The sequence below is a fragment of the Vanessa atalanta genome, chromosome 6 (genome assembly GCF_905147765.1).
Source record: "Vanessa atalanta chromosome 6, ilVanAtal1.2, whole genome shotgun sequence".
NCBI lineage: Eukaryota > Metazoa > Arthropoda > Insecta > Lepidoptera > Nymphalidae > Vanessa > Vanessa atalanta.
Genome location: NC_061876.1, coordinates 6702051 through 6722499, shown reverse-complemented (window position 1 = coordinate 6722499; position 20449 = coordinate 6702051). Strand labels below are relative to the sequence as shown.

General features: G+C 30.4%; 2 protein-coding genes across 2 annotated transcripts; both read right to left on the bottom strand.

The window, feature by feature from the left end:
• Window positions 1–3421: 3421 nt before the first annotated feature.
• Window positions 3422–6409, bottom strand: LOC125064600 (serine/threonine-protein phosphatase 2B catalytic subunit 3-like). Its single transcript, XM_047671733.1, has one exon. The coding sequence runs from the start codon at window positions 6198–6200 to the stop codon at window positions 4713–4715; it is 1488 nt and encodes a 495-aa protein (XP_047527689.1). The 5' UTR covers window positions 6201–6409; the 3' UTR covers window positions 3422–4712.
• A 4936-nt stretch (window positions 6410–11345) lies between these two features.
• On the bottom strand, window positions 11346–18215 carry LOC125064855 (protein RER1). The gene is made up of 5 exons (XM_047672142.1): window positions 17948–18215; window positions 17495–17599; window positions 17033–17129; window positions 13324–13547; window positions 11346–11541 (listed from the first exon to the last, which is right to left on the bottom strand). Exons 1-5 carry the CDS (start codon window positions 18023–18025, stop codon window positions 11458–11460), a joined length of 588 nt encoding a protein of 195 aa, XP_047528098.1. The 5' UTR covers window positions 18026–18215; the 3' UTR covers window positions 11346–11457.
• Window positions 18216–20449: the final 2234 nt, after the last annotated feature.

Sequence of the window (20449 nt, the reverse complement as noted above, 5' to 3'; positions counted from 1 at the left end):
GATAGACGATATATAGTGCCTATAAACCCCATGGCAGCTATAGCAAAAATTTATACATATATATATATACTCATGAAATAACATATCCTGACTGACTGATTCATCATCGCCATGCGTAAACTATTAAAGCTATGAAATTTGCTGAGTAGGGTCGTTTTATAGAGTAGACACCCACTAAGAAAGGAATTTTTGGAAATTCTACTCCCTAAGGGGGTGAAATAGGGGTTGATATATTATTGTATTGAACTCCTCACTTTTTAAGATACTGATTAAAAACTGAGAGGATACGTATTTAAGCGTTTCTGCATATTTTATCCCTTAGTAAATATAATAAGGCTTAGAAAATTTAATTGAAGTCCTTCATTTTTAAATTAAAAGCATTAATCTTTATTTTTGGGCTACTGATTAGGAATGAGACTGATTAAATGTATTTAAGCGTTTCTTGATAATCTACCCCTAAGGGTTGAAATAGGGGTTGAAATTTCGTATATAGGTTAGTCTTGAAGTCCGTCATTTTTTAAGATAGAAGATTGGCACGCCAATAATGTTACTGAGGAATTTAAGATATAGAATAATATTTTTTGTCTCATCACCTGGTTTGCACGTCTCATGATGTGTGCTTAGCGATCGAAACATATTTTTTACTTCATTTCGGAAACTATTTAAATTATTATATTGTTAGTTCACGGAATCAAGATAGTTTGCAGACCGTTGTAAACCAATATAATTTAATGGATCAATACTGTACTTCTCAAAAATTGATTCAATGTGAAACATAAAAACACGAAAACTTGTGAAAAAAAATCGCTAATTCAGTCGATTTTTTTTCACAAGTTTTAGTGGTAACTGTAGATAGTATTGCAAATGACTCAGTGTTATTTTATTGTAATTATCAAAAAAACTTGTAATCATTATAAATATGTTACACTTATATTTTTAATTATTATAATGTTTTATTTTTAAATTCATAATTTTGTGCTACAATATTTTGTTACATGAAATATTGTACCACAAACTATTGAAATATTTCCTAGGGCACAAGAGAATACAGTCACAGCACAACTAAGCGGCTGGGGCAATAATGGCCCAGTTTCAGCGTTGCATTGAAATAAAAAATCAAGGTCTGAACGAAATTGTAATTTTATTTTATTAATATCGCCCCTCACCTTAAGCAGGGTTCTAGTGCACACAGCGTAAGATAATATATTGGCCTTCGGGGCTCCCGTGAGATTGGGGTGCCTGTGTAAATGCCGCTTTCGACTTCGTCCAGTTTAAATCCATACAAAGTTACAACCATTTGCCTAACTGCACGTCGTAATTTAAGCTTTCTTCGATTGAAATTAAAGTCGCGATTTTCGCGTAGATCTAGGTGAACTTGGCAAGGGCTATTTTGATTCTAAAACAGAAATCGACATACATCAAAAATTATTTTATAAAGAAGATGAATTAATTGTTACGTTTGGTGAAGGTCGAGACTGGACACAAATAATATAAGTACACATTCGTCTAAATGAGTAGGTATAATATTATACTTTCATGATTGCAATCGACTAAATAAGTCTTAAAAATATTAATGTTTAACATACTTATACACACTAGCTACCCTAACTGACTCTTGGCTTAACATTCTAATTTACTGCAAAATTAAACTTTTCCTTTTACCACATGATTCTATTTTAAATAATGTTATATATAAACAAATAATATAGTACAATAATTAATTATCGAACCAAGCGATCCATCCGCCCATAGCCCCGTAACGTGTTAATACGACTAATAATAATACATCGTATCACACGCCTCACATCTTTATGCGTTTTTTCCAATGTCATATAGTTTCTCTAGTTTAGTCTATCTGAGTCTAGTAGCACTTCACTGATCCAAATTACAAAACATAAATAGTTTTTAATTTTAAAAAAGGCCTGAAATATTATTTATTTTTATATGAGAAGGTATTGGTGCAAAACCTTTTTTTGTTGTAGAAATTAAAATGTTCTTATTTTTTTTAAATATAGTTTCGATTGTCTCTTTATATGTAAGCAAGCTATCTTAAATCCCAATAGGCAACTAAGTTCACTAATACATAACTAAACAAAAAAAAATCGTACGTATAAATGTTTATAATGGACTACCAGTTACAGCGTTATCTTTTTTGCCAATGGAGAAGCCAATGTATTTGAAGAGAGGAAACCGGTAATTTAATATAAAACAAAACATTAAACAACAACACTTGACACGGACTATCTTCAGACCTCATTGAGCGGGGCGAATTTCAAGCATTGAACGGCTGGCTGAGGTTAAGTTTTCGTGTATTTCCGTAGATACTCGGTTCCCGCACTTCCCGCCCTCCTACATTACCTTATCGCGCCCCCATTAGAATTTTATTTCTAAAATACTGCGACGCAATATGCTGCAGCTTCAGGGCGTTAAGGCAGCGGCGTAGTTAAAATTCTCGTACTATATATTGTCATAAATCTTATGTTATTATTGTATTGCATACATATATCTATGCAATTAAATATGTGTTAAAACATTTTCAGTTTCCTTTCACAAGTCATAACGAATTCAGTAAAATAATATCAGTTCACACTTTTTTCAATTACTAGTACTACGGTTAACAGACTGTTTTTCAATTAATAATAACTTCAGAGTTATTTCCTCATAAAATAAATTGTTAATATGCAGAAACTAAATCTTTCGCCATTCGAATAAAATTCTCATGTCACACGCCTACGAATTTCCTTCGAACAAGTTTTTCAGTGTATGAATATATAATTGGATATTCAGGGTTTTTATGAGATATGAATCCACGCCCTTTATGTACCTGTATTAAGCATTAATATTACTTTGTTCATATTATATTATTAATAAAATATGCATTGTAAATCAAATAACAAAGTGTGATCTTTTGCATAATAAATAGCATTGTTATTGAAATGTTTCAATAATTATTATTCCAGCTTCATTGTTGTTTCAAACATTACTTGATATGTAACAAACAAAATTGTCGCTTGAAGCCTTGAAATAACCAAAGCATACGTATCATTTTATAAAATTTTTCTTTTTTACCTATTTGTGTTAAATAATAGAGCATTATCAAATTATAACACAGAACGATCAGTGTTAAAAAAGTATTAAATTATGTGTTAGTGGTTTTTTTCTTTAATTTATATACTTTCCTGCATGTTAGATTACGTGAATTCCCATTAATATATTAACTTTGGTTAAAAATTGAGCCAATACAAAGTTTGGTACCTTGTTACGCGTATTACATGCAAAGCAAACAGGTACATCAATAATAATACTTTTATGTCCTCAATGTGACGGTTTTAATAGTAACGTATTTATACAAATATAAGAATAATAATTGTGAATGCATTTACCAAGGGTTATTTAGGAGATTTATTAAAACGAAAATATGTAGAGCTCAATGTTAATATATTTTATAAGGATAAAACAACACTTCCCATGATTAGTACAAAATAAAATTAAATATATTGTTAGTTTTTACATAGGTAAAATTTATTTAAAAGTACAGAACATATGAAGGACTACACACTGAATTGAGATAAAATACTTAGAACTGACTTTGAAAATGATGTAAGCCACTTTTAGTATTCACAGTATGAACTTATTGCATTGATTAATAATTATTTGGCAGACCAAAAGAGATTTTCCAACAGTGCACAGGTCATTAAACCTTATTAATTATATAAGTGAAATTTGGAATAGAAGCTGTAAGAAAATCTGCGATTAGACTAGCCACTACATCTTATATACCGAAACATTATGACTAAGAAAATTTATTAATGTGATGTTCCAGCATACAAGTTTAGTTGCATGCAGGCAACAAGGGGCCAGCATACACCCAAATATAAATTAATTTTAAGTATAATTCATAGATAGTAATTTAATATATTTTGTACAATAAAATACAATTAAGTACAACTTGTAGCAAAGATATTAAAGAGAGTAATATTTATCTCAAGTGTTAAAGCTGCAATAACATGTGTGTACGCACAAGGCATATTTACACAGCACACACGTATGGCAACAACACACGATGTGCTGCACACTATAGTACATAATTAATTTTATTACTTAATAGAATATAAAGACACGCCCAAGCTGAGAACTTCACCACTTACTTTACATATTTCAATGCATGATTAGCCAATGAACATGCCTGTACTTCACTAGCAGATCGCTATTAAATAATACATTGATCGACGCTTAATATCACAGCTAATTATGCTTTGAAAATTATAGACATGTCTAATTTTCACTAATGTAGATAACAATATAGAGTATAAGTAGACAATCTGAATAAATTTACATTACAATATCATGTCTTTTCATATGAAAATTTTAAAATTACATTACCAAAAATTAAACAGTGCAGCGCATTATAAATAAATGTGCATACCTTAATATTTAATTGACTAAATAAATTTGTTGCCTGCAGATCTGATAATTATTTTAAATATCGAGAGGTAATATCTTAAGAGAAAATTTAATTTCAACTATTGAAAAAAAGTTAAATCCAAATTTTAAAATATTTAGTATCTATAATGACAATTCCCTTCAAATCCACCTAGCTATTATGAATGTGAAATATCATTCCAAAAGCTGAGTCTCCGTCACACATATTTCACTATCACTATAATCGTGGGCAAAAAAGTAAGGATCGAAGAGAAATATCAGCGAGCACTTCACGAGTGTGCATTGCTGTTTACATGAGGCTTCTTTTCCTGTGCATCTGGAGTGCGCTGCCCATCTCTGCGTGGTGGCATTCGCTCATTTATGGCATCTAAGCCTTTTGCCTCAGCAAAGGAAGTGATTTTGTGGTTGGGAGAAAATCCTTGAAGAGCATTTTTAAGAGATGTTTTTCCACCTGATAATGCACCCAGAGGAAGAGCACCGGTAGGAGTGAGCCCCTTCAGCTGCAAAACAGACTCACTTTCCTCACGAAGCACTGAAAAGACATGTGCCATTTTACCAATAGCACGGATTTTATTACGTATAACTTCTTTTCTGAGATTAGCTTCCTCCAATGCATCATCTCCTTCTGACATCAATTCATCATCAGAACAAATGTTCAAAACATTGACCAACATCTCAGTAACTTTTTCACCCACAAAAGGCAAAGACCATGTAAACACATCCATGAAGTTTGGCAGCCAGTAAGGATGAGGAGAGCAGTTGAACTGTCGAATATTCATGACATTGTTCTCATATTTTAAGACAGCAGCCTTATTGTTATAGACATCCAAGTAATTTGGAGCCGAAAAAATCGTAATAAGACTTGGAAACCCAGTAGTCTGGCTTTTCCGATACATTCGATAACCAGCATCCTGAGCCTCATGAGCACGAATGATCGACAGTAAGTTGTTTCTCTGTAGAAAGTCACAGCAAGCAGCATAGCTGTAAAAATATGAACAACCTCTCACAGAATTGTGCGAAAAATGCTCTGCATTTTTTTCATTTCCAAAGTCTTCGAGTGGATCAGACCACAGCAGATCACACATAGCTCCAAAAGCAGGTGGTTCTTTGAATCTATCTAGTTTACGAATATCATCTAGGCTGTTAATCTCGGGTGAAAGCCCCCCATGCACACATAGGAACTGCTGGTTCATAAGAGCAGCGAGAGGTAAGCAATCGAAAGCATCCATACAAGCATCATACACTTTTTCAGAATACTTAATTTTACATTCTTGTTTGAAAGTAAAATATTCTGTCAAATGTCGGCATTCATGATTACCGCGTAATAGAAATAATGTCTTCGGATAGCACAATTTCAAGGCCCAGAGGTAGAGAACACATTCTATACTAAAATAACCTCGGTCGACATAATCACCTAAGAATAAATACTTGGTGCATGAGGGAGAACCTCCCACTTCAAATAATTTCATCAAATCGTAAAACTGGCCATGGACGTCTCCGCACACGGTCACCGGTGAATCAATCTCGATCATAGTTTTTTCAGATCGTAATAAGGTGGCACCATCTTGGATGATTCGTAAAGCTGCATTTTCCTCGATTCGACCCTCTAAGATAAAATGTTGCTTCAGTACATCTGGCAAAGGCTTTCCAGATTTTTCATCGAATACTTCAGATACCGTAAGCTTGTGGCTAGGAGGGAAAGCGACACTTTGAATCATACGCTGCGTAGTCGACACTTTATCATTGCTCCCGGACATATTTGTCACATAAAAAACACTAGGTCTAATCCATACACGCCACTATTTTCAAAATGGCAGAATAGATATAATACTAAAACAGAGTCCCGATTTCACGACAGAGAAACTACTGCGCACTGGAAAACAATGCGCAAACATCTGGCGAGTGGTCAATAAAATAAACAGGGATATCGAGCGCGTTTTATTACTTTTGAACATATCATTTAAATAGTAACACTGGCGATATCAGCAACAGTTGCCAGTATATTTGCTCGAAAAATAAACCTATCAGTGTGGGGTTGCAATAAATAAAAGGCGTTGTTAAAATTTTACTTTATTCAAATAATTGTATTTATTGAATATGCTTTTTAAATTAGAGATGATAACTTAAATAATAAATGCTACTACATAATTTATGTTACTGAAGTTATAAATAATGCATCAATTACGTAATTACAAACTGGATAAACGTTTTTTCTACATAATCAATTTTAAATATATTTTTTTGTTTCGTCAATTCTTTTAAATTTTGTGTATATACTAAATCGCCACATAAGAGGCATTATTATTTCAAAATAATACAAAAGTTACTTACGAATTCGATAACAATTTATTGCTTTAAAAAATATATTAAACAGGATAAGTCTAAAATAGCTAAATAATGAAAAGATTTTTTAATAAATTCAGTATAATAGTGGGATATGCATAACTCTGTTTAATCACACGTCACCCAAACGATAGGTATTATTTTTATCGTTAGCGGCTATTTTTAACCCTAGGGTAATAATTGCTTTGTACTATGTCGCGGTTAAATATACTCCTTGGTTTTATTTTACTTGTTTAACTGTAATTCGATACGACACAGAAACTTTCAATATAGTTTAGGTACTATTTTATCTAATGTTTAAGCTCACTTGTTTATAATACAACAAAACATGTCATAGAATTTATTAAAATATATATTTTAAAACTATAATGTATAAATATATTTTCTATTAATAGGGTCAATTTACTATATTGATTCTAGGTTACATGCAATAGGCATATAAGTTAATATAGCAAATACAATATTTATGACGTTATTTGTTTTGTCAGTTATTTAAAAAAGTATCATAGCTTCAATTAGCTCACTTGGTTAAATTAACCCCTACTTATTATAAGTGTAACAAACCAGAAGTAGGTCATAAGGTCACGGCTTAAAGTGATGTACGAGTTGTAGTATTGAAATTAAGCAATTTTACAGTACAAATATTGCTAATACTTAAACCACGAACTATCCTTATTGTTACTTATAATATTGACTAAAAATAAGAAAAGACATACCTAATTTTACGTAAGAAAATATTTAAATATGATTATGATTTAGTATGCCCTGGAAGTATATTCTTTACGCTAACAGATATGTCTACTAGAAATATACATAAAATTTATATCTAAAATGGAGTGTAATAAGTTTCATAGATAAGTGAGTAAAATGACGCTCTCATTTGTTTTGAAGAATCTCCTCTTTATTTGATTGGTAAAACAAAATTAATTATTTTAATCTTTACGAGCTTGAGCTAAATTTCTTAAATCTTCTTCATCTTCAGTCATCTTAAATGACTGAAATGTATATTTTTATCAATAACTTAGATTTTAATGCCAATATGAGGATAAAAAGGGGTTAGAAGCTACTTAATTTCGTAACCCATAAGTATTGTAAGCTCAGGTCGTTTATTTATATTTTGTCATAATTTCCAATATTTGTTTATTATTTATGTAGTCTTAAAAATAAATAATAAGATACTTTATAAATTGTCTTGATTTTTTTACATAGACAACCCCGACTGAAACAGTAATAATTCATAACGAAAATTCAACATTACGTCGAAGATAATAATTTTTATATAGGTACCCTATTGTTTTAATTCATACTTACTTAAACATGTCTCAATCTCTTATTATATATATATATATAAATATATATAATTATTATATATATATAAGAAGCGCTGAAGGTTGTGTTATATTTTTTTGACAAAATATTCATAGTAGATATTTGTACCAGCGCACAATACGTGCGTAATATGTATCTAGTTATTTTTATCTTAATTATATTCTATATTGACTAACAATCGCGCATTTTCCCATGATTATTACAGAATACTCTGTGTATTAGTTACAATGAGGAAACATTTATTTGATTGTATGTAACACGTGAGGGATATTTAATCTTTACTTACTGAAACGATTCTAAAATAAATTAGGATCATAATAATGTGCGTTCCGTTAAATCATTATGTAACGTAAAGCTTATAAGTCAACAAAGTATGACAAAAAAAACGGACACTGACCATTTAAAAATGATTAATTTTGCTATAAATAGCAAGCTGTGAAAAGTTAAAATCGAAATATACTTTATTCAAGTAGCCATTTTACATCATTTTACAAAACTTATATAAAGTGAAGCTACCATCGGTTCGGAATGTAGAATCTACCCAAAAAAACCACCAAGAGTTAGTTAAATATTATTATATATGCGTATAATACATACATATGTATATCCTGCATGGAAATCAACAAGTATTATCTCCATGCTTTGTTATCTTCTATAATAATAATAGATACCTACAATTAACAAGAAATATTTGAAACTCGAACTTGAAAGGTATTGCAGTTTTTAATGTCTCTGTGACTAGTTCTTAATGTTTCTGTAAAATTCCGAGGCAATATAATATATGATTTTATTAAAAATTAAAAGTTACAGTAATCATTTGTATGTTTAAGAAGTATAAAAAAATATACAGTAATTTTAATTAAATTTATTTGTAACACAATCATTATGAATCCTTAATAAAATAAATATATAATAATAACAAATTCGTTTCAAGCGTTTTCTGTTTAGAGCTTAAAAATACGGCCAGAGACATCGCAATTAATATTAAAATATATTGAGTTAAAAACAATATTTATATTGTTATTAACTCAATAAATATATATATATATATATATTTATTGCATATGCGGTACTTAAATTTTATTTATATAATGAGTAGATTTTTCTACGGAAGCCTTTCGTTGCGCTGCACAGAAACATACGTAGGTGTATAATTATCACTCTTGCGTTTTTGATGTTGTTTAGTTACTAAGTATTACTATATACTGATTATTACTACGGAGTCCCGCGCATAGTACTCTAACGTACTCTTCTGGCTTTCTAAGGTTTTCTAAGGTAATAGATAATACTATTTCTGGAAATGCTTTCTTCAAATACTTTCGCTTATAAAATATGTGAAAGTGCCTTAAGCTCATTTTGTTTTATGACATGAGGAAATGTAAAAATCTTTAGATGTTTTATTAATCTTGTTAATCATCGTTAACATAACTTTTGCGCTAATTTATTTAGACAAATAATATAATAAAAGACAGGTAGACGAAGACAGGCGCCTAAATATGAGCGAACTCTCTATAGCCCTAGGTTACCGCTGCAGTCTCCTAACTGAAATTCTAACATGATGTGTCTAATCGCATTAAATTTTGCACGGTATTAACTTATGTAACCACGATGAACACTACGTTAATGTTTTTGAATTAAGGTGTTTGAAATTAAATTCCTCAGAGAATTTAATAATGGGATTCATAGTTTATATGAAAATTCGTCATGTTAATGTCACTAAATATTTTTTATTTTTATAAATAAGCTTTAGGTGTATGACTGTTTTGGGAAATTTATAATTTACTTTTTTATTAATATTACATAAAATGGGGTTTAAATGTGTATGAAAGTGGTTTCTTTAGACTATATTTATTTACGCGACGTTTATTCCTCGTTGTGACCAAATAGGTAAAGAAAATAACAATAAGCAGCCGGCCAAGCCGGTTACTCTCTTATACAATATGAGATGTTACTAATGGAATATTGCATTGGATACACTACTACATACATAATCCCTCGTTCATCAGGATTGTATAAAAATGGTAGTATTGTTTAATTTTACTATTAGGTACTTTTCGTGACGTAACCGTAGGTCAGTGTTATTATTTATTATGCTGTGTTATATTCATAGACAATGAATAAATTACGAAATAGGACACTAATTTACTTAATTACATTATGTCATTTAAATAAATTTAAAATAACAGATGGTTTCTCTTTTTATGATGCCCATTACTTCACATAAAAAATAATTTATTTGCTTTTTAGTTTTTCACTAGTTGGCCGGTATTTTCTAAAACAATTCTCATTTGATTGTTAGTATAGTTATTGCTAATGTCAATATCAAATAAACGAATAGTAAATTTAATGAAATCTCATTCACAGAGGTAGATCAATATCTCTTAAAGAACTGTTTTCTTATTTGTTTCATAGTATTTTGGTCTATTACTAATTTAAACATTGAATAATAAACAATTTTATTTTCATTTTAATAGGTACCTACTACAACACCATTCGTAAACCTTTTTCCTTTAGAATAAATTTCAATAAATATACTAAATAATAAAAAGTATTAAATGTAAATATTCTATTGAAATAGGCTTCAATCGACATTATAAAACAAAAATGTCTAGCATAAAAATGTATCTCTCTCTAAGAAATCTACTATGTTTAATTCCAAATATTTTACGTTACATGAAAATCAATTGTTTTGAACGGTTTCTTGTCAAAATACGATATTATAATTTATACGATATAACGAAATAATAATGGTATCAATTTCATTGAAACCATTACTAGAAAATTTCTAGTACCGCCCCTTGAATAGCCTATTCAAGATAAGTATAACTTTATTGGTATAATCTTTGGTCTAATTAAAGATGACAATCACTTGGATATATACTTTGAATCTATACAAATTATATGTTAGTTTTGATTTTAATTATATTAAGGATAAGACGGAGAAAAAGTAAACATTAATACTTTTGTTCCTTGTAGTAATTACACACATTTACAGCATTTAAAGGGCATTAATAAAATATAAATCTGCTAAAGATATTTATTATTTTTAACTTAATTACAAATATCTATAAATAGTAATATTAGATAAATTCTACTTTTGCTCGAGCTTATCCATTTATTTAAATATACACAATAAATTTATTTATCCATTCATAAATTTGAATACTACATTATTGGCTAAGGACCAACAAAAAACCTTATATTATTATTACAATAAATCAAAAATGAAAAACATTACAATAAAAACTGTATTTCTAAAAACATTTGCATACAACAGTTTTTTTAATTCATTTTACTTTTCACACTGTTTTAGGTATTGTATAAGTAGGTTAACAGATGCCGTCAGTTTACAGACACTGCTGGGTCCACAGTTCTGTATTTAGGTTTGCTGTGAGTAAATGGTAAGTATCGATACTTAATCATATGCTGAAAAAAAGGAAACAATTAGATGAATTTCTATTCAAAAGTAATTTAACTTATAAAGTGTTATGACTTTAATTAATTATATGACTAGATAGACTGTCAAAGCTGAGAACTGAGAAGAGTAGTATGACGTTTGGCGAGTGTCGCATAACTGTCACGCATCCCAAGATAACGAAATTGGCTCGTTTGTTTTAGTTCTTTTACAGCGGTAAACTCTATCTAGATATATAAATAATTTAAGTGCTATCGTGACACAAACTGACTATAGTCTATTCCAACTTAAGTACTTATATCCACTGTAATTTTACTTGCGAAGTTTCGTTACTAATTTTGGTGACATTCAAAACGCCAATTTTCATAAATGCCTAATAAATACCATTGATTAATACAGTCATACTAATAGAAAAATTATGCATTATTGCGTATTAGAAAAAGTATTTATATTTTTATGCATATAATATTTATATATATCATATATATCATAATTTATTTTGACGATACATAGTCTACATATATTATAAGAACTTATTTATTACAATGCGTGGTTTAGAAGACTACAGATTAGTTTTGATATTAACAGAGTAAGTCGAGAAAAAATATAAATATTACACTTGAAACCGCATTATACTAGGTCTGTTGTAAGCCATCTCTAAAGATCTTAGGTCCACTGCTTATTCTAATCATGATAAATGACCTCCCATATTTGTGTAAAATATACAAAATGACTTGCATATGTTGATGATTTAAAACTATAATTCTCAATTACTTCCTATGAAGTTTCACTACTTAACAGTAATAGATAAAATATAATCTCAATTAATGTTTGTTAGGGGGAGAGATCCGTGTTCATTTCCAAATATATAAGTATAAAATGAAACTCATTCGATAATTTCCACTCTCCCTTTGTGCTGTGAGACAAGTGGCCCCATAAACATAAAATTTCAAGTAGTGAATACAGATTTAATTAAACAATAAAAAAACATTATTTTCCAGAACAAGTTATCAATTCTTCGTAATTGTTTATGACTTCTCTATAAATAATATAACTTTTTATAACATAATGCATTGTTCAATTTCGAAAAGTTCTATCTTAACAGCGTTTAGACTAGACAAGACAATAATGCGTATTAAGAATATTATGATTGTTCTTTGTAATAATATTTTTTTGTAGACGCACATAGCATAAGATAATATATATATTTTTTATTAATATCTAAATGAAATTTTAGCTCCTAGTCCATATTGTATTGATAATAATAGCTGCCTTCTTCCAAAGTAGAAAATCATAAACTAATATATTTGAAAGTAATATTTTATAGTAGTATTTATACTTTAACTCATTTAAAATATACATTCTAAGTCCAGTCGTCATAGACATTTGGAAATGCATCTGCAACGAAAGGCTGATTTTTGCTGCGCTACAAGACCGAAAGAGCAAAATCATCGTCACGTTTGACTCGATATCTCAAAAACCATTAACGGTAGGTTAAAAATGTATAGGACCTAAATCGTAGAGCGTAAATGAAGCAACAATAAAGCATCATCATATTTCTTGTCTCACGACGCACAGTCGAGTTATGGCAAAAAAAATGAAATTCAACCCTTTTTTTTAAGATGATGGCGAACGTATATAGGAAGTCGAGGTCGGCAATTTCAAGCAAAGCTTTTCTAAGCCCCCTACAACATATCCAAAAATCAGCTAGTCGGTGCATTTGCATATCTCGGCCAGTTTTTGTAATGACTGGACTATCTCTATACATATAAATGAATTAAACATTAACTCACCTTTATTTGTCTCTTCATCGTAATACAAAATAATGTAATAAAGTACATGACTAATATTGGCCAGAATACTGGAATATTGAATGCATCTATAAATGTGCAGAAAAATCCTATGATTGTGCTCTTCGTAACAGATAGCCAAAACTTAAATTCAGGAAGCCTGCGAATGAATGGTCGAAACTCTTCTGTGGATCTCGTTGGCAGTGCAGGTCCATTCTCATCATCTCCTGTAAAATAATGTTTTAATAATTACCAGTAGTCTACCCATCCATTCAATTAAATAAGAAATAAAAAAACATAGATACATGTTAAGTATCAGATAAAATTGAAGAAAGTTATGTCTACAAGAACGAAAAAATAAATCGGTGATCCAGACTGGATACATCTTGTCAGAATTAGCAGATCTGATTTGTGGGGTGCAGGTTAGTCACCGCTTAGTGGTGCTTCTTGGAGTGGTGGGTAAGCATTGCCAAGCGCTCTCAAAGTGCTTACCGGCCATAATGATCGACTGACACGAAAGTGATACCAAGGAACGCCAATGGTAAATCTCTCATTAGCAGAGCGCGAGACTCTATGACACCTAGGAGTGCCAAACACACGTAGCTGAGACGTTTTCACGCGCCCTCGGCCTGTGGGTGTGTCAGGATGGCGGGACCCCTAACGTCTTTCATGCCCTTTAAAAAAAGCCTAGAGGAGGACGGATGCCGTCATGGCCTCGTGCTACCGTACGATCTAGTGCGACTCTATGATCGAGATCTATCTTTCCACCCTGAAGCGAAGTCTGTTAAATGCTTGAGGAACACTATCAAGATTAGTAGCTCGGGAGGAAGGGCTTAAGATAATCTCTCTTCTTCCCTTTGGAGTTTTCAGCCTAATGCGCTCGGAGCAACGAATCGAGAGTAAGTGCCATGGACAGCCAATGGGCAATGCTTGGGTAATCGCGGATTTAAAAGAATTTCACATAACCCATATACAAGGGAGCCAAGAACCTTTAGAAGGTTTTCCCTGCATAATAAAAAAGAAAGGATCTGTTTTGTAACAGAAAGCACTGCACTATAGAATTTTTTATTTATGTGGCATTGTGCTGAATATATATTTTTAATATATAAATAATATATAAATAAATATAAATATTGGACAACATCACATACATTACTCTGATCCCAATGTAAGTAGCTAAAGCACTTGTGTTATGGAAATCAGAAGTAACGACGGCACCACAGACCAGAGCTTGAAAGCGGTTAAGGTATAAAGGTTACGTTATCGGTATGAAATTACGGTACCGCTTTGATTTAAAGGTAAAGCCAAAACGGTTAAGAATTACGATTAATCTACCGGTATAAATAAACGGTACCTTTATTTTTTTACGGTATCGTTATAGTTTTAATTTACCAGTACCTAACAAAAAATATTTCGGTACCGAAAAAATCGCAGGGATGAATGCGACGTTGCCGATCAGTCGGCAACTGAACGGCAACGTCGCTTTCATTTACTCACTTGTTGTGACTTGAAAGACAGTAGATCTCGCAATTGGCATTACCCCGTTCTACGACTCTTTGTTTTATTATTGTTTACGCACTTATTTACACACCTATTAGCATTTTTTTCGATTGTTAAATACATTATATACGCATAAGTAATGGGAAGAAAACGCAAAAACGCTGTGTACTCATTCTTTTCATATGATAAAGATTCAAAATCTTCTACTTGTTTAGTGCCTGAACAAAATTACTTACATTGGATCAACATAGAAATAAATAAAAATTAACAAAATATAAAATTAACAGATAATTAAGCGTGTCGAAGTGAAGAGCGAGTTAATACGTTTGCTATAGTTAATATTATTTTGTTTATAAGATGTTTGTCTTAATAATTTTGTAAAGGACGTCGTTAGACAGGGAAAGTGATTACAAACAAAAAGTGTGCTATGAAAGAACGACCTGTAATATATTTTCTAAATTAAGTGAATTTGACAATGTCAAAAGATGGGGCGTAGGTAAAATTCAAAATTAAGAATCATGCAGTTCAGAGTCTGCTAAAGGAACTTCCTTAGAGTGTTTTCCTTCTAAGGAATGTAGAAACATTAAGATTCTTGAATATACACGGGCTCTCATACAAGGTTCTATGTTATTCATTTCTTCATTTATAAGAATGCCAAAAAGTTCGTTTCTTCGGTCCTTTCCTTTTTGTTTGATTGATAGGCAGTGGGAACAAATAGAACAATCTTTTTTTTTCTACAAAATTTTACCTACTTTAGGATGAAGAATGGAGGGAGACGGTGGTCGTTCCGAATCTCCTAAAACGTCTGACGAGTGGTGTCGCTTTATTGCTGATTCTAAAATTAATCACAAAATATGATTTATGCATTATATATTTTGAGCTGCAGCGACTAATATAATTTTAAATAGGAAAATAGGAAAAGTTTTAAAATATTGTTGCACAAATATACTACATCATTAGGATACTCTAAAAAGAGACAAATTTTATAAGCTGTTTTAGTTGACAGTTAAATCATAAAAATTGTAGGTATGTACTTACTTTTATCCATCTTTGCGTACCTATATAACTGTATGACGTGTGTAGAGTGTATATAATATTTAGTTCTATTTATTCTTACGTAAGACGTATTATAAATTATTAATAAAAATAAAAGTTCAAAATAGCAAGACTATGTGTGCGACACAGCTGTTTCGTTCCGCTCGGACTCTCTCAGTCAAGGGCCAAGGTAGTCGGGGCGGGCGGTACCAGTGGCAACGCAGCGGCGGCGGCATTGTATAAAGAAAACCTTTTTTTTATAATTTAGGTATCATGCTAGTATAATGCTACCGTTATTTTGCCCTACCAAATAATTTCGGTAGGTATATTTCTTGCTACCAGAAAATAGCTGTATCATTATTTTTAGATATCACAATTTAAAAGTATGACGTCATACCGATTACCGTTTTAACCGATATTTTTTCGGTTATTCAAGCCCTGCCACAGACACCCAGACCCAAGACAACATAGAAAACTAATGAACTTTTTCTACATCGACTCGGCCGGGAATCGAACCCGGGACCTCAGAGTGGCGTACCCATGAAAACCGGTGTACACACTACTCGACCACGGAGGTAGTCAAATTATCATATTAGGTAACAGAAAGTTTAACCATAGTTGTTTTATTAAAATATCATTAGAAAATTTACGAACAATTTTATCTTCTGAGAGAGTTTAGATGTGAATGTTTTACAAACAAACAAAATCACTTATACAATTTTATTACACACAGATGTTGAAACAAATAATATCATGACATGCATAAATATAAAAAAATTGCCTAAATATTTGAAATTAAATAAAAATGATGTTGTTGGTGTGGGTGGAAGATAAACATACATGACTATTATGTCCAACAAGTACACTTAATTGTTTATTATCTGTCTGTTAGTGATAGCCCAATATCACATTTGTTATTTAAATTGTATAAGAAATAAATGTGTATAAGAAAATTTGTCAAAATAATTAATTTCGAAGACTTAGTTACTATTTGTACTATATCAAAGAAAAAATTTCAATATCATACTTTTTTTACTGATTTTAAATGTTATGAAGACTTTTGAAAAAAAATAATTATAATATTAGCTTTTAGGTTGACAAAAAGTCATATGTTTGAATTAAGTACATATTTCGGTATCAATATCAATAAATAAAAAAAGTCTTAAATAAAACTTACCATCAAAATCCATAGCAGGATCAATTTTTGGTGTAAGGAATGCAATGAAAAGATTTAAATGATATATACCTAAGGCATATGTTACTATATACCAGCCCTGTAAAAAAAATACATAATACTTAAAACTTTTTTATTAATTATTGTTTAGTATGGTTTGTTAACCATTGCATACAGTGTCAATGACTGTAGGTGACCACTTACCACCTACCTTCAAATATAAAAAAATGTAACTTAGCTTAAAAACAATAGAATTGTTTTAGTGCCATTTGAACTTAAAAACATGAAAATAGTTTGAAAGTAATTTTTCTTTGAAAACATGATACTATTGAAGTATATATTTTCTTATAAATATTGTTAAATAAAGACCTCATTCATAAAATCACATTGAAGATGACTGCTCATCTTCAATTATGAATCAAATATCAACCTTAATTTTATTAATTATCTTGTAAAAGGACTTACTTGTTTTAAACATATCCTGAGAACAAATATTGCTAAAAGTAATATAGAGGCCACCCATCTGCTTTTTGTATGTGGCGTCCATTTGTCTAGGAGTCCTTGATATATCTGCAAATATATGGAAGAGATTTTTTTAGTGATTTCATCTAATTTCTTTTTTTTTCATTGAACTGAAAAACATTTTTGACATGAGTGGTAGCTGCTTGTTTATTTTAATTAATAAATTTGTTATTAAAATTCATACTGTAACTTAAAATAAACAAATGACACTTCGTTTTGGATATTTTACAAACATTTTGTATTAGTTCGTTTGGCTTTAAACGTGATCTAATTACAATATTTGTGTAATAAGAGCATTAGACAATTCTTATCATTTGGTTGTTAGAATGCAGTTTTATTGTCAATGTTTGTGTATATACGTTCCTTCTTTGTATAAAATGTATTTATATGTATTACTTGGGAAATTCTGGTCCATCCTTGAGATATGATACCTCTTCTACTCGGTTCTGAGGCTATATCATTTCCGTCCATCATTTTGGTAAGTTATTCAAAACTTTATAATAGAGTACATGAAGCACCGCTAATGAACAGGAAACGAATTGTTATAATTTACTAAATTTACACGATTTTTAGTTGGTAAGTACTTATTTTATTTTAATCTAATTCACAAATCACACAAATGTTCTTCGTTTTTAACGATCTTGTCATCATCATCAGACGTCTACAAATAGTATTGCCAGAACACAAAGTGTTACGTGTAAATCATTAATGTTCATCCAATGAGAATCCATTAGATAAGAAATATAAAATTAAAGGTTTTTATATTTTCTTTTTATTTACTTGATTATTCAGTTGTGATAAAGTAGTGTTCATTTGTTAATTTCTGAATCTCTTAACATTATGGCTAGGTAAAAAATATTCTTTTATCGGCTTCGCACGGGTCGCATTACAAATATAGAAAATGAGATTTGCGCTTATTAATAAAATATTAACGAGATAAATTTTTATGTTTATTTATTTACTAGTTCATATAAGATATGTATAAAGTTAGTATCTCAAAAATAATCTTTAATTCAGGTAATTAAATTATAATCATCGCGCTTTGTAATATTGAAACGATAACTTCACAAATAAATTATAGCTTCTCATTGAATTTCGAGAATTGGACTAAGCAACAGTCGAAATCTATTAAGTTAAATGTTCTAAATAATATTTAAAGCAAAACTCCGATGAGTTTTGTTCTGTAACACTTTTTATACAACATTAATATATATAATTAATAAATTATATAATTTCAACTTCATTGACAGTTCTCGACGCGTATGCAAATAATATTTGAAAATAAATTATTAAGCTTTTGTAAAGCAAAAAGGTAACAACTTTTAGCAGAATATGTAGATATTTATGTTTTTAATGTTCAACTGCAGTGATGATTCGTTTGATTGGCTTTTCAAATTTTTACCTCTCTTTCTACTCATTATCCTAGTTTAATAATAAACTTATCGCTAAAATAATGGTACAATCATTAATCTCCAAAATAAGTAACTCATTCATTCATAGACAAATACGTAAAATAAATATTCTATCCTAATCGCCATTTTCTGCGGCTTTTGGACCAGGACTCATAGTTCTTCTGTGTAAAATGATACAAGTGATAATTCACTTTTTAATATCATGGATTGCAAAAATATCTTTCAATAGCTGTAAAAATAATTTCAATCTAACAATTTCATTAAGTTAACTTTTAATCATCCCCGTATAGTTTACTCAATTTCACTAATTTAAATGTACCTACCTATTGCTAATATTAAATGTAAGGGTACTGTCAGCATGAAAATAATACCTATTATATAAAAAAAAATATAACTGACCAAAACTGAGGTTTTTCTAACAACCAAAAACAGGTAATTTGACCCTTTGCTTTGAAAGTCCTTTTAATGGCGCGAGGCGGGAGGCCCCATTAAACGCGAGGATGTGGGCGGTAATTCACGTCACTCACGCCTTACGACATCTCTGTATAATATGAGCAAAAGCTCAAAAAGCGAATATTCTAATAAGTTACACATTTTTGGAGATATACCTATCAACTCACACTCATAAATTTTACTTTATTAGTAGCGGTTAAAAAGGCATCAAACTTCTGTAGTTAAGGGTAAACCTTTATCGGGTATTTGAAATTGCAATAAAATATCTTGTAAACTACGAAAAATATTTACGTCCACGATTCCTGATCATGCTTAATTAATGCCCCACCACTGGCAATGGCATTACATTCAGAATTTGTAGAACGATAATAAGCTGAGGGATAGAGTTATAAAATATTTGGTACCTCTGCACTAGAAAGAATATATAAAATGATATATATTATATATATGATATTATAGGTATAAATATAGATATATAATTATGAACATAAATGAAGTAAGCACCCATTTTAAAATACATGTTTTTATACATGATGTAAGCGTAATTCGTGTCTAAGCTGTTGTTGAGTGTTTTCATCTGGAGACAATCGAGGGTGTATAATGAAGTCCTGCTAAACATAAAAATGGATCGTCATCGGAACTGGACTAATGCAAAAATTTGCAACTCCGAAGGAAGAAATCTGAATTTGACTTGCAAAATTTCACCTTTCATATACTCATATATAATATATAAATTATACATTGCTACGTAATCCCCAGCTTCCAATTCTGCATTAAATCTATAACCTTTCTAGTGAAGGGCGCCCACAGAATTGTATTTAATGTATTTTTGTCTTATGTCACTAAGCTCAGTAACGACACAAATATTTGTCCCTAATTTTATATTATTCGATTAAATACCACTTATGATAAAATAACACTTTTTAATTAAATTTGCATTTTGAATTTAAACAAGACTGTTGATTGAAAATGCTGTTTAAATTAAGGACAATCATGTCAGAAGTCGGTAGAAAAGCGATATAACAAATTATTA